The sequence below is a fragment of the Oryzias latipes genome, chromosome 14, assembly GCF_002234675.1.
Source record: "Oryzias latipes chromosome 14, ASM223467v1".
Lineage (NCBI taxonomy): Eukaryota > Metazoa > Chordata > Actinopteri > Beloniformes > Adrianichthyidae > Oryzias > Oryzias latipes.
In genome coordinates this window covers 14,083,106-14,099,116 of record NC_019872.2, presented here as the reverse complement: position 1 = coordinate 14,099,116, position 16,011 = coordinate 14,083,106, and the positions used below count along the sequence as shown (strand labels likewise).

The 16,011-nt window shown below is 36.6% G+C and overlaps 1 protein-coding gene across 1 annotated transcript; it reads right to left on the bottom strand.

Annotated features, from left to right (window-relative positions):
* Nucleotides 1-10,256: 10,256 nt before the first annotated feature.
* On the bottom strand, nt 10,257-15,862 carry LOC110016384 (coiled-coil domain-containing protein 38). Its single transcript, XM_020708895.1, has 12 exons — nt 15,755-15,862; nt 15,150-15,292; nt 15,009-15,070; nt 13,763-13,926; nt 13,595-13,675; nt 13,371-13,522; nt 11,858-11,876; nt 11,621-11,755; nt 11,413-11,542; nt 11,093-11,295; nt 10,642-10,735; nt 10,257-10,489 (listed from the first exon to the last, which is right to left on the bottom strand). Exons 2-12 carry the CDS (start codon nt 15,283-15,285, stop codon nt 10,376-10,378), a joined length of 1,290 nt encoding a protein of 429 aa, XP_020564554.1. The 5' UTR covers nt 15,286-15,292; nt 15,755-15,862; the 3' UTR covers nt 10,257-10,375.
* Nucleotides 15,863-16,011: the final 149 nt, after the last annotated feature.

The window sequence follows — 16,011 nt, the reverse complement described above, 5'->3', positions numbered from 1 at the left end:
CTGAGAAAAAAAACACGTTTGCAGTGGCCCCCCGAAAAGAAACCTGCTCCGTGAAAAGATACAGAAGGTTTTGTGGCTTGGCCCAACTTTGTTGTTGCTTCGTTGCAGCAATGCAGGACACTGCAAGGAGTAGCATTTAAAAAGCACTAATTAGGAAATGAGGAACATCATTTAGAATGCGTTTGAAGGCATCTTTTTATGTCTGATCAGTCAACCATGAACAACCATGCACCTGCTACCTCCAAGCAATTATCTTTTATTTTAGATCCTAAAAGAATTTAAATTAGTTTCCAAATATTTATCCTTTCAGCTCAATCAGTTGGAGTTTCATGAGAAACTAGCTTGTCATGCTTCAGAATCACAAATTCTCTAGATTTCTTTTTTCAAACCATTAAATTGTTTGATGGTTTATCCTAAAAGCCATCTCTCCAATCTAAGTGTTAACCCCAAAAAACTCCTTTTCACAACTAAGGTTGATGTCCAAGTTTTAGGAGGCTGAAATCCCAACCACTCCTGTCTCAGATTGACCTAAAGCATAAGATATTTTATTGAAAAGGTTTTTTTAATTCTTTTAAACAAATTTATCTGGGATTTTCAATCATTTCTATTTGGGAAAATTAAATATAAGGCAAAAGCAGAAAGTTAATGAGAAGACACCTGTGCATTGAAAAGGTGGAGCTTAATATAAAGAAGTTGTTTAAGGAGCTCTATTCCAGGCTTATAGCTTAAAGCTGTGGAATAAAGCAAAGCTTAGATTCTTTTTTGAGTTGAGCAGCTTTAAACATATTGCTGCTTTGCTGATCATTTGACTGTGAAATCTTTGCAAACGCTTCTGACACAGGTCCATCAGTAGCGCTTCTCGTTTTAACACACTTCAGGAAAAAGGCATCATAACTAAGGCCTTACACCAGAAGAAAACACACAGAAAAATATTATGACTTTAAATAAAACACATTTTTATAAATTTGTTGTGAAATATCTAAGCCCAGCTCCCACAATAGTCTCTTCACTCAAGTTTTTAAAGGGGGTTTTCTTTTGAAGGTCAGGCTGAGAGAAGCAACTCAATCAGAAGGCCTACAAAGAACCATTTCTGAAAGGATGAAGAGTTCTACCAAATAATAGAAAAGCAAATGTTGAGAAATGAGATCTTAGAGGACGAGAACATTTGATAGGGAGTATTAGGTTAGCAATAAAGGCAGCTCCCATGGGAGAACGTGAAGACAAAGACCAGCAGAGAGGGGTATCGCTGAGGTCAAATTGTGTCAACCTGAGTTATGTTCAGATGGACGCACCAAGGCTGACCTGTGCGCCAAGTGTAAGCTGCACCGGCCTGTTTAAAAAGCCAGCTTTCACTCCACACCCTTGATGCATTATATCTCCATTGGGCCATGTGCCTTCAGCTGACAGCCTTTTTTTTTCCAGACATCCCTCAGTGAAAGTGTTTCCAAATGTGCAGCATGTGGGATCTGGAAACAAATTAGTCTTTTCATAAATTCAGGACAATGACAAGATTTCCAGGGTTTTGATGCTGTCCTGTTGTGTCTCAGAGGAGCAAAGCGAGTGCGCTCACTAAAATACCTTCAAGTTTAATTTTTTTTTACTAAAACTGAGAAAAATGTATTTTCTAAAAGTGCACAAACCAACATCAGAACCACAAAATAGAATTTGCACAATTACAACTGAATGTGAAGCAATGTGTCATTCTGCCGCACAGCAAAACAACATTTGTGTTATGGGCTGTCATCTCACGATGCAGAGTGCAAAGCCTGGTCATATCTGATCAAAGTTAGATCAACTTGACTCTCTGACATAAAAAATAATTATGCATGCTTTCAAAAGTTTTACCTAAAATTTAAAGCTGTTTTGAGGGCAAAAGAAAAGAACAAACACGTTCTGCTCAGATCATGTACATGTCCAGTACGCTTCCATCATTACTAGTTTGATTTAAATGAATTTCGTTTAAATGATCGTCACACTTATACAGTCCTAAAAAACTGATCATTAAAGTCTCTGAGATTGCTGCAGTCATTAAAGGCTGGAGTGACATATTCAGAGCTTTTAATGTTTTAATATCCTTAAATTCATAATTGTTCAAGTATCTGTGTAGGTTGAGCGTCCAAGTTTAGCGGATTAAATTATGTTGAAATTGCATCAGGTTTTTTTGTCAGTTTTATTGCACACAAAAATCCCCTTTGTTGTTTTTTTTCTTTTATTTTTGATAAAATAATCACAAGAGCTGTTGGTATTAAACAAATATAATCAATAAAGAAAAAAAATCTCTTTGTCATATTAAAGCAATTGTACAATGATGCTCAACACAGTGAGCATAAATGAATGAATACAGTACTTTTGCCCTCAAAACAAACACTCGAATAGCTTTACAATAAAGCCTGGTTGCCATGACTGTGGAATAAAAACCAACAATAACAAAATAAAAAGAAAAAAACCTTCATCAAATCTACTGCTGCCCTCTGAATTACAAATTCTAACATTTGTTTGAGAAACTAAAAGCTCAATATTGTAACAATGGTGTAACAATTCATTTTAACAACAATTTGATTCGTGTCATAAATTATGGTTGCTGATATGATTCATAGTCTACATTGGTTTATTTTGAACAATCCGATTCACTGACCTAAAATGGGTTTATCCTTAGCCAAACATTCAACCAGCGTCACCCAAAGATAAATACCTGGTACTGAACAGTGCAGGTCCAGATTCCTTGTATTTCCTGCAAGATATTCAAGTGTAATTTAAACATGTGTACAAACAAATAAAGAAGAACTAATGGCAAATCCATTCACATTTTTGTTCCATAAAGTTTAGCCCACATTAAAATAATACAAATGGTTTGAGCATTCTATCACACTGTGTGGTCACATGTCTTTGCTAAATTCATAGTGTTTCCACACATTGGACTGGAATGAAGGTTGATCATTTTTTTGCTGACATCACATATGAGTTGTCCGCTGTGATTGCACTTGGTTGTTTTAACGTCAAAGTAAAATAAAACTTCCGTACCTCAATCCAAATGCTATTTTCCAATATCTATATAATTAATTTCATTTTTAAATGACTTCATGAAAGTATAGGTCGATTCGAAAAACAACTTGCCTCTGACAGATCGATCTGGTTGGATCGTAGGAAAATAGATTGGTTAATTAATTAGGTTGATTAATCGTTTCACACCTACTTAACATTATAACACTTTTATTTGTTAAAAAAATCATTACACGTTTTTTTCCTTCACTTTGTATTTTTCTTATAATAATGTTTTTATAATGTGTTTCTGTTTATTTGTGATGTGTTTCTATATAAAGTTCTAACTTACTATAGAAAAAGTTGGTTGATTGATTGAGGATTTTGATTAACCCTTGTGCTATCTTAGATGACCCCACCCTTACATTGATGTGTTCTCCCTACCATAACAAAGGTGGATAAAGGTGGAGAGGATTTCATGTAATCCATGGACACCAGTGAAGATCACAAATCATTGAAGAAAAAAGGTTCAGCCCATTACTGGGTCTAGATGACCCAACTCCCAATGTTAAAGTGCCTAGAATAGCACAAGGGTTAACAGTTATATTAACAGTTATTTTGCTATAAGAGGCCTCCACCTGGTCTTCGTTTGTTTGATGTGTCTTTGCTGCTATGTCCTAAAACAGTACTGCTGTGTTTGAACAAGACCTAGAACTGCTGCTTCAAAGCAACACATTGCACAAATACTGACACCTAGTGGCTGAGCCTAACATAGCAACAGTTGTAAATAAAACCCGCCAACATCCTGTCATTATGTTGCATTTCTATCTATAAAAGAGAAAAAAAGAAGCTCCAGTTATTTTGGTTGTGTTTTGTTGACCTCTAGATTTGTAATATTTTGTTTCTCAGTCTTTTGATGTAATGAGAAGATCCTCACATCTTTTCTAATTGTGTATCTGGAAATCCATTGCATTTTCAGTGTCTGCATAACTTAGATTTGAAACATTCAATCAGTTTTACATACTCTTCTGATTCATTTTAGGTAAAACAAAATATCACTGAAATGACTGCTATTATCTTGCAGTCGATATCTTTAAAAAAATACATTTTTTGTCTACATTATTGCTCTCTCCACCATAATGCAGATAGATTTAACAGGTGCACAGGATTGTTGGCACACTAGTACTGGCTCAAGGTACTATGGTATGTTCAAGTTAATAGGTGCAGAGCAAATCCAAATTATCACCCTTCTTCCACCATGCTTGACAGAAGGTGGCAATACTTTTACTGATTTAGTTTCCTCCATATTAGACACATTTTGAACAAATTGTCTTGTCTCTCTGCATTTCTTTCAAAGGTTTTGATTTTTCGTCAATACAATTTCATAGCTTTACTCAGTTATAGGATTTCAAAGTGACAGAATTTAACACAATGGAGCACAAGACAAAGACTTTTTTGATGCATACTTTTGTATTTATTGACCATTTTGCCATCCTTTTTTTTTGCCCCTCAGCCCCTCAAATACAAATTTACCAAAATATTATGTAAATGTGTTTTCTGTTTCCTTAAAATCCACAAATTTTATGTGCAAAATAAATACACCAATTTTTCTTTGAGACAAATAGAGAACCACTTTTGACGGTAAACCTTGTATATGTGTTTAGATTTTGTTTATATATCCTTTCCAAAATCCTTTCCAGCTGGGAAACTTTCCAAAACTAAATTTTCCAAATATGTCAAATACTTAAGTGACTGAATGAGTTAAGGATTCCTTGTTTCCGCTTATGTATATTTCTGTGTACGTTAACGTTTTGTGTGCCTCTTGAGATCTTTAGAGACGGTGGTTGCTTCATGCGCTCTTCTAAGTTTCAAAGACACAGGTCCTTTCTTCTTACCACCAAGCACACATGATGAGATTCCTCAGCACACACAGTCACACAGGCTTTTAGACACTCATTAACCCCTTCTAATACAATAAGTGTCACCTTCCATTACATGCTGCGGGGTTTGATATCACGATTGGAAACTAACCAAGTTTCATTCAACAGGGTGTCAATCCCCCCCTGGACAGTATTGTCTTTCAGGCACAATGTTGGATTGTTTTCCATTTATAACAATTCTTAGAAAAATGTAACCTCAAAATTGGTAAAACTTGGAAACATTAAAAAAAATAGAATTTAAATGCAGTTCAGTACCTTCCCACCTTGTGGATCACATTTCAGGGGCATAACTGTGAAGACATTCCTTTAATGGGTGGATCTTCTTGTTAACTTTGTGGTTCGTTCAGAGCAGGCAGCTGTTTAAGAGCCCCCCACCCTCTTTTTGTCTTGCATATGAAGAGCACATGGAAGAAATGTAAAAAAAACAAACAAAAAAAAACAAAGCCTTAATTAAGACTCTTAATTCGCCATGCCGTCGCCTGACTGCTGCTGTGGAATCACGTGAGGTGCTGCTGAACACAGCGTGAACATGAACGTTGGACAGTGACTGCAGTTTGGTCTCTTCTTTTCTGTTTTTTTTTTGTGCAAAAGAAGAATTTATGGTAATGCAATACATTCGGTTTAATTGCATTCCTCTCTGACATGTTGCATATACAAATGTAAGCCTTTTTAGGCATAGTTTTCCTTTATCTTTAGTTTCCAAAGAGCAGTAAGTGCCAATTTTCAGGTTTGGCAAAGGTCCTCAGATTGTAAAAACCTTTACAAAAAAAGGCTGATATCCAAGTTTATGAGTGTGACTCTTTGAATAAATCAAACCTCAAAATAATAGAATTTGACAAGAAAAACATAATGCAAACTGTTACTGAGGCCTGCTCTCAAGCAATAAGTAAAAGATGAGCAAAAGCCACACAGCAACAAGATCAGCTTCAACAGGTGCCACACTTTTTGTCTCAACTGTCATCAGACTCTCTCTTCAAGCCTATAAATGTCCTGAATATATGTCACTTTATAGGTTTTTGAAAGTATTTAAATCGTGCCAGTTTGTCATTTCCTCCCTCGTGCTCTTGTTCTTATCTTTACACTCTTCCAGGCCTTCGACCCCTGTTCTTCCTGCCAAATAAAGGTACCAGTCATGTCTGGTGCCAAATACCATGCCAAGGAGCCCCCCCATCCCTACTCACTTTCCAGAACCATTTGGACCACAGGGAATGGGTTAATCACATTAGAGACCCAGAAGAGAGATGGGAAGTAGACAGTATCATGACAGGCGGGGTAGCACTGGCACGACTAATCCCTTTAGGCCGAGGAAAAAGGGGGACGCCATCTCGCCTACACGGCTGAGAAAGAAAAAAACATTTTCCCAGGAATGAGTTCACCTGTATGGTAACTCAGTGAAGTCGGCCTGTTGATGCCTATTAGCAGAAACAATTGCACTTGGCACGCACAAATGTTTTTTTTTTTCTTTTCATGCTGGGCACCACTTTATTGTCAGCAGCTGAAAAAGAATCAGCAGCAGACAGTGGCATTGCAGAAGATCCTCTTTCATGCCTCGATGAAGCAGTCCCTTTCAACCCGGTGCTATCAGGGAGAAGATTTGGGGGGTGGGGGGGTGGGGGGGGGGTGCTGTAAGAAGGACGGCGCTCACTTCATGTGCCATTGTAAGTGCACCCGAGTTCAACCTTAATGTAAACCTTTGCAGGCAGGATATGAATAGGATGCTCTCCATAAAAAACACATCCTGCTGGGTAATCCGGCAGATGGCTTCAGCAGCGGACACTACAAGCAAGCCCGGACACTGTGGTTACAGGGAACCTCCGATCACCAACCACCCCTCAGTCTAGGAGATCGCAAACTCCCATAGCAACGCTGGGAAACAGAGCCGTCAGCTTAGATCCATCAAGTTTCTACTTAATCTCATCCACCAATTTTTTCTCTCCCCTCTCGTTCTCTCTTTTTGTATCTTCTCCTTTTGTTAAAGGGGATTAAACCAAGTGGTAAAACAGTGATTTAATGATCTTTCTATGGCTATGTGCACCACTTAAACCATGAGACAAACAAGCTGAGGCATTCTAAGAGTCACCCCCTCTGAAGACGGCCGCTCAGGAACTGTGGGGCTTTTGATTCAGCCTCAAGCTGAGGCCGATTATGTTCCCTGCTGCCCTGGGATGTGCAGTGTTCTGCTATGGGAAAATTTAAGGGTTTGTGTTTTGTAAAGGCCTATTGTAAACAGAGTGAGAGAAGAACAGTTGGATACTGTAATGATAGTTATATAATGATAAGGTATGGAAAATTTTAATGATTTGTTTAAGCTAGCTACAAGGGAACTGTTAAAGTTAACCAACACTATAACAAATTAGTTAATAAAAACATTCAAATAGAAAGAAAAATTAAAATTTGTTTTGTATTATTATCTATAATGAAAATACATGAAAAACTTGCATCAAGGGCATTAAAACATTTCTTAAAACTTGATTATTAGGCCATTATTCAAACAAGCAGTGAGTTTTAACATGTGTTTTGGGGTAAAATGATAGATTATTTTTAAAAATCTTAAAGTATTTTACCAAATCTGTAGCAACAGATGCCATCTTTTGTTTAAACCCTAATTGTTAGTTAAAGTTAAAACATAGAGGCTTGCATGGCATTTTATTTTGAAACCCCTAGTGCATTTAGTTAATTAATAGTGATCTGGATATAAAGAAGGTTTAATATTGATGGTATGTCTGCTGTAAAGAAGGACGGAGTCAGATGTTCACTCAATTATTCTTCTAAAGTATTCCTCTTCATCACTTGTGCAACTGAGTTTAAGTACCATAGGATCTTCAAGACACAAATGCATCCAGGTATCTGTTTAAGTGCAGAGCTTTTATAGCAGTTCCCTGAAGCAGTTAATCCAACAGAGTTATCAAATATACAAAGAAACGTCTTGAAGATTTTTTTAAATGTATTTTATAATCTTGTTAATCAAAAATGATGATCTGAGTTTATTTATGGAAAAAGAATGTGACCATGGACACAACTGTTCTAGCCAAAATGATCAACAGATGGCAGTGTAGCTCAAAACTATAGTAAAGCATCAGAATGAAAACTGGAATAAATAAAACACGGCTGTGTTCTTTCCAAGTTATGGGTTAGGGTTAGGTTATTTTTTCTTAACTTTAAAAGCTCACTCTTTATATGGTCAATGTCTCCCTTTCAAGTGATAAAGAAAATAACTCGCAACCATGTTTTCACTGATTTAAATGCCAATACAAGGTTACCACGGAAAACAAGAAAGATGATACATTAACATGGTTAATGTGAAAACAGTCTTGGTAAAAAATAAATAAACAAGGGTACAGTGTGGTGAGCTTCAGTGTAAAAATACTGGAAAAAAAATGATGAAAAAAATGATGATGTCAGATAATTTTGGATAAGGCTTTTGCTGTGTCTGTTTTAAAATGGCACAAAAAAGCCATAATAGAAGGACAAATATCAGAGTAAGGGTAGTTAGTGTGTAATGGAAGAGAAAGGTGTCAATGTTACTGCCACTGTGCAGTGATTAGGTGACTCCAGCAGGGTTAATAATCATGATAATGGATAGTGTAAGCACCATATTGAGGTTAATACATCTGAGCTGTCTGAGAGATTATGATACTGTCTAAAATGTAAAAGGGACCCACAAAATGATGGTTTGCTTCTGGGTTAAATGCTATGATGGTAACAAAAAAGCAACAGTCCAGTGTTTTCATTATAAGAAGCAAAACTAATCTAGCAAAAATGTGGTTTGGAGGACCTAAAGGTTTTGAAAATCTAAAGGAAAATCTTAACCTGCATGATGGAAAAACTGAAATACATTCATCAAACTACCAGTAAATCTTGTTTTTAGCTTCCTTTGTTTTAAAAAACCATTTGGATTTTAGACTTTTGAGAGTGAAAAGTAAGGCAAGGCAAGGCAAGTTTATTTGTATAGCACAATTCGTACACAAAGTAATTCAAGGTGCTTCACAAAACAGAAAAATGCATTAATATCACAATACATCATAGAAATAATCAACGTAAAATTTACTTTAAAAGAAAAGAAAAAAGAAAAAAAAAATAATAATAATTTAAAATTTATTTAAAAATAAAGGAAGGAAAGGAAAGAAAAGTGCAGATAGGACCTTTCAGTCATATACACGGCTAAACAGAAATGTTTTAAGTCTAGATTTGAACATGAACACAGAAGAGGCCTGTCTTACGACTTCAGGGAGGCTGTTCCAGAGATGTACTTTGGTGCTCGGCCATGGAGAGACTTGTACACAAGCAGAGCTGCTTTGAAGTCTATTCTTTCACGTACAGGGAGCCAGTGCAGAGACCTGAGCACAGGACTAATGTGATCATACTTCCTGGTTCTGGTCAGGACTCGAGCGGCAGCATTCTGGATGTACTGAAGCTGTTTTACAGCTTGTTTGGAGAGGCCAGTGAGCAGGCCGTTACAGTAGTCTAACCTACTGGAGACAAATGCATGAATAAGTATCTCCAGGTACCGCCCCGTTTCTTTTTTTTTTTTTTTTAAGAGAAGCACAATTAGCTTGTCCAGCTTTACCTCTTCATAAAGGGACAATTATGACCTTAGGCTTGGTATGATGCTGCATGCCTGTCGGAGTTACTTACACCTTAATCATAAAATGTTGGAACAAAAGGATTCATCTTTAGAACCCATTTAATACCCTTTGGGGTCACAGGGCTACTGGAGCCAACCCAGCTGTGAGGGTTCTGTTGCTTAGTTTGGTTTTTATTCTGTTTTGGTCATCTTCTGAGTTGCCCTGTCGGTCACACCAGATTGTGGGTGATCATCCACACCTGGTCTTCATTTAGTTAATTACCCTCCATGCATATAAGTGTCTGGTTTTCAGTTCCTCAGTGTCAGGTCATCTGCTCTTTTCTGCTTTGCCACCTTCTTGTTGCTCCCTTGGTTTTGTCACGTCTCCTGCATTTTGTGTCCTCCAGCTCCTGACACCAGCTACTATTGGGCAAAGGTGGGGTACACCCTGGACAAGTTGCAAGTCTGTTGTGGGGCCACAGACTTAAATTCACACCCAGGGCCAAATTAGGGATAGCGATCAGTCTACGTTTTGGGACTGTGGGAGGAAGTCAAAGTGCCCAGAGAAAGCCCACACATGCACGGGGAGAACGAACATGCAAGCTCTACACAGGTCCCAGCTGGGATTTTAACCAGAGCCTTCTCGCTGTGAGGGAAGGGCGCTAAAGACTGCATGTCGACGCTGTTTTTTCAGACTGTCACACTCTGTGCTTCATGGTAAAGCAGCATTTTGACATTACAACCGTTACTTTGACTTACAGATCTGACAACTGTTAAAGATTCAACATTTTAATCATTCCTTTCAGGGTATATCTGTTATTGTATACCTAAATTCATTACTAAAAACATCCTTTTATTGGATTTTTCAAAGTGCATTTTTAAATCAAGGACTCTAAGAGAAGAGGTCCTCATACAGGTCATCTTCAGGCTTCGGGGTGTCCTCAACAATGGCTTTGGTCTTTGGCCTGACGACAGGCATGTGTCTTGGCATAAGCTTCCGTCCAGTCTTGAAAAAGAAGATAAAAAAAAATGATTAAGGTAAACTTATCGTCAGTCAACTGATTGTTGATGTGTTTAGGCAAAAAGGCTGAGTTCATGGCAGTGTTAGTATCCTTGTGTAAATAAACATAGTAAGATGAAGAGTGGTTTATGCATCACAATTCTCTTGGGCTCTGTCATGGCCAGTTCAGCACGCCTCCTTATTTTTTCTTCCCGCTTTTCTGTCTCTTGTCGCAGTTTCTCCTCTCGCCATCTAGAAAACAGAGAGAAAAATCGATCATCCACTTGATACTATTAAACGTTCTGAACAAATATTGTTGTATAACATTTTGATTTGTATTAAGTTTTAAAACAGATGGTAAATATAAATGCACAGTTAAAAAGAAGCTAAGTCTCCATACGAAGAACCAATAAACAGCAAGGTGAGAAAAAATATTAGATTAATCAGTAACTGGGTCATTTAAAATTTAAAAAAATGAAATTCATTAAAAACATCAAAGTAAAATCAAAATAAGGGAACACAATAATATCCAAATCATATTAGAAACTATCACAGAAATAAAAACCAAAAACAAAAGTTTTATAGAAATAGACAAAGTGTGAAATGAACCTGCTCCTCTTCTCATTTTCCTTGATATGCCACAGAGTCTTAATCTCATCTTTTGGGATCTTCTCAAGTTTTTCAAGCAACATAGTCATGTGGTTTTCAATGAATGCCAGCTTCTCCAAGGTGCTGTTAGTGGTCAGCTCTTCGTCTGCGAAGCAGGAATGCACCTCTGACACTTTCTTACGTAAAGTCTCCAACAAAACGTCCTGCAAATTGTTGCAAAAATACAGATTAGTATTTATCTTAGAGTGCTGTTACCCCACAAGGCCTTTTCGAAAATGTTCACTGCAGACATTTAAATCTGCCTGGTGTGTGCCCTTTACCTGGTCCACAGTTGTTGATAAATTGTGTAGTTGAACCTTCTTCTTAACAATATCAGCTATTCTTCTTTCGATGGCACATTTGCTCTTCATGCTGTTTACTTTTAATGTTTGTGTCCTCTCCTCTTCCTCCCTGACAAAGATAGACGTGAGGGTTAAATGATCCAAAACCTGCTTATACAAAGTTTCTGAATCTGAGCTAAGTCCTCACAATACATTGGTGATGAACTCAATAGTTTCACCCATAAACTCGCTCTTCTCAGTTAAGTTTTCCATCAGAAACAGATTCTGATTTTCCAACTCCTCAATCTGATGCACCACCCTGATAGAATCAATGCAATATTTCCTGGACAAAGAAGGAAGTAACTCAACACTGCAAATTTGCTCAATATACCATGCTAAGACATGTTAAACTGTTTCTTTGTTTGTTTTTTGCAAATTCACTTACCAGGTAAGAAATTTTGGTTCTGAAGAGAAAGAAAGAGATCTTGATTAGCAAAAAATAAGCCATCAATGTTAAGTTTTGATGTGTATATGTAAATCAATCGTGTGACTAAAGAATTTGTTAAAAACCATAGAGGTAAACAAGATTGTGTTGGTAACAAGGTATAAAAACAACCAGGAACTATACGATCAATTTCTGGCAACTGTCAGTTTCTCTTGCTGTTGTGTCTCTACTGTCTGCCTTAGAATGTATACGTGAAGTAAGCAAAAAGACGTCCAATCACAAACCTGCTTCCAACAAGTCGGGTCAATTACAATTGGCTGAAGGTGAATCAGAGTGAGGAATGTGTGTTGTTGCACCAAACGTATGATTAACTTTTTTCACAGCACTATATTAATAGGACACTCTTTCAATTACGGTAATCATGTAGAAGAAAACAATCTAAAAGACTCGAAATGTCAGGTTTGATGTTTGAAGCTGTTATGTCAAATACATTTTGGTGTTGTTGCTTAAAATGAAAAGTGCCAAAAGGAAAAAAGTTTCTCTGTTCATTTAGGAAAAAGACTGTAATGCATCGTCACTCAGTTGGTTGAATCTCTATGGATTTGTGGAGCTTGTATCCAGATGCATATCGAATCCAGTGAGAGGGAAAGATGCACAACCCCAGTACTCAGTAAGGCTGTCACAGCTGCTTGCAGTTATCTATTAGTTTTTAGTATTTAAGAAGTTACTTTTTGGAACACTGTCATACTGCCATCAATGACGTATGGAGCTAAGACATGGTCACTTACCAACCGCCAAAGAGAGAAACTGGCAATCCCCCAGAGGAGCATGGAACGATCAATGCTGGGTGTTACGAGGAGAGATAAGGTCAGAAACGAAGACTTAAGATCAAGAACAGGGGTGAAGGATGTCATCGAGAAAGTGATTGAATGGGCAGGACGTGTAGCCCGAATGAAGAACCACGAATGGGCTAAGAAAACAACAGAATGGACTCCGTGGGACAGGAAGAGAGGAAGGGGAAGACCGGAGAAAAGATGGAGAGAAGACATCGAGCAGAAGGCAGGCAGCACGTTGACCCAGAGTGCCCAAAACCGTGATGAGTGGATTAAGATGTGGAGGCCATCCGCCAGCAGTGGCGTGATAGGCTGATGATGATGATGAAGAAAAAGTTACTTTTTGGTACTGCAGTGTTGCAGTGTTCTGTGAATTTCTTGGGAGACTTTTCTTGTATCCTTTGAGTTACTGTTAGTGTATTTTTGTTCCACACCTGTGCTGAATTTTTGTTTTTGAATTTTTCTTTAGTTCCTTTTGATTTATTTACATCTGCATGAAATGCCTCACTTTTACAGTTAAAGAAATATGAGCTTCTAAGTTATTAGTCCTGTCAGATTTTTTATTTGCTTTGTATTTTTTTTTTTTTTATCTGAAACAGAAATAAATGTTCTTATACTTGTACATCTTCCAGCAAACATAAACATGCTCAGAACTGACACTTATAGACTTCAACACTTACTTTTACAAACCGATGTTTTCTCAAGCTCAGAGTTCTGACCATCCTTTTTTTCTGTTCGTTGAGCTTCCTGGCATTCCCGAGAAGAAAGCCTGGAAATCAGGTTCCTAAACCTCTTATATTTATTCAAAAGTTCCTCACTTCCTGCATCGTCACTGTAAAGAACATAGACCTTATACCAGCTCATTGTAATGTATATCACAACATAATTTCTTAACAGACCATACCTTTGTAATATCTTAATTTCTTTAACAAGTTCCCCCTTCAAAGCTCTGTTCCGGCATTCGAGTTTGGCTTTGTTTTCTAAACTGTCAACCAAGACAATATTACATTTAATGCAACTAAATAAACCATTAAATCATTCAAGTCTTTTTTTAAATGCTGTTACTTCTTACATGGTTTTGGCCTGAATGGCATTCAGTTTCAACCCTGTGGAAGACTCCTCTGAGATCTTCTTTTCTTTGTCGCTAACATCCTGAAGCAGACTCATTTCACTTTGCTTCCTTTTAATTTTCTCATTGAGCTTCTTAATGTCTGCATTTTTTTTCTCTATGACCATCTAAAAATGGAAGAATGACAAAAAATCATCATTAATAAAATACATTTGACCATCAAATGGCAAAAGCAACATCACCAGCAAAAGCATGTTTTTTTTCAAAATGTGTAGGCTTTGAACCATGAATGTAAATCCATCAATTAAGTCATGTGCTAAAAGCAAATAAGGCCAAATCAGCTAAGAAGAAGTTAAAAAAACCAAGATGTGAATTTATTCATCATTGTAACTGAGGACAGTAAAACTATTTAAATTAAAATCACAGGTCTGAAATAAAACAAAAATCAGTTGTTGAAAAGGGAAATCAACTTTCGTTCAAAGGAAAAGTCTAACTTAAAGGAGGCATTGTAGATAAACCTTCATAGTTGGAGATACAGTACCTCCCCAATACGTGTTTGTCATTGTTGTCAGGATGTTGGATTATGAAGTCTGACATTGAGATTCATACGTAAAGATTCCAACACAAAACTTTCAAAATTTATCTCTGTAGATATTTACTAAATTTTGTGTTTGATCTACTTTTAATTTAGCCATTTATTGTTTTGAATGTGTGTTTTATTGGTTGATGGTATGTTGGGAGACTGCAGATGTAGAGTAGTTAAACTCAAAAACACAAAGTTAAAAAAGGAATTATGATCTCTACCTTAAAAAGAAATTCAATAAATGTAATATATATATTTTTGTGTTTGCCTTCATTGTAAAAAGATGTTTTAGCTATTTATCTTAATATGACAAACTTTAACTCCTATTAAATGTTGATGTCATTTATGTACTGGGTTCTATCTGTATGTTTTAAGCTGTTGTACACGAGGAACTGCATTTAGACCTTTACTTTGAGCTATATCCTGTGATAAAGCATGTTTCCATTATTGATTAATACTGATGCACATGATCCTTGTAGAATAAACTCAATCAATTAACTTGGAATATCTTAAATGTTAAATTAATTTATAACTGACTCTCAGAACAAAACTGATTATTATTTGGATTTCATCGTCAGCAAAACTGGGCTTTCTGTGCTGATGCTTTGAATGAAAAGTGTAGATTTAGCAGATGTCTAAGATTGTTTGAATAAACTGTTTATTTACCTCAAGCTCTGTCATCATCTGGCCATTATGTAAAAGTTCCCTCCTTCTGGAGCCTCTGGCCTCTAAAAACAGACAAACAGATTTCATGACAAACACAATTTGTACAGTGCTGTGATTTTGCTTTCTTCAGTTTCCTCTTACCTTCTTCAAGTAGAAACTGCTTCACCTTGGAACAAACTTCTTTTTTGTCAGACAGCTGTTTGTTTCCAGTTGTGCACGCTTTTTCCTCCTTTTTTGTCATCATTCCTGCCAGGTTATGTGCTGGTATTTTTGACATTTTTGTTCTATTTGCAAAAAAAGCATTTTTAGTTAAAGTTGATTTTTGTTCTGTTTTTCTCTTTGAGTCAGAAGCACAAACGTTTTAGAGTCTCAACTGAAATGCAAATACATTTTTGATCTAATCACATTCCAAAGAATTCTCCCAGAAAAACGTATAGTGCTGACATGAATTGTTTTAATTTGGAAATATTTATATAAACTTATAAAAAAAAGGAACCAAAGTGTAGTATAATCATTTAAAAACACGATTATTTATACTAAAAATATATTTCTGAAAATGAGCGCCTACAAGACTCGAGCTAAAATGGTTAACTGCCACTGGCTAATTTGTTTCCAAAGTCAAAAATTGTGCTAACGTTACTAACCTAACAAATAATACTATATTTTTTAAATAGAGCAATCATTATTGCAATGTTTTTTGTCTCAATGTTGATTTTGTTACAGCAGCTAAGGATGAAAATTCCTACCTCAAAGCTTACAAGTCTTCAACTTTATGGAGGGGCAACAATTGAGAGTGTTGTCATGGTAACTGAACTGTTGTTTCTCAGATTCATCTGACAAGACTGTAGTACTTGGTAGTTGCACAATTAAGTTACTAAAAAGATACTTTTGTTCAACAATAGATGAAAACAAATCAATCCTCTGCAAGAAAGACGAAGACCAAAGCAAACGGATGTGAACTCAATTTGCATCAGCTGTTAGGAGTGTTACTCATTCCTAACAG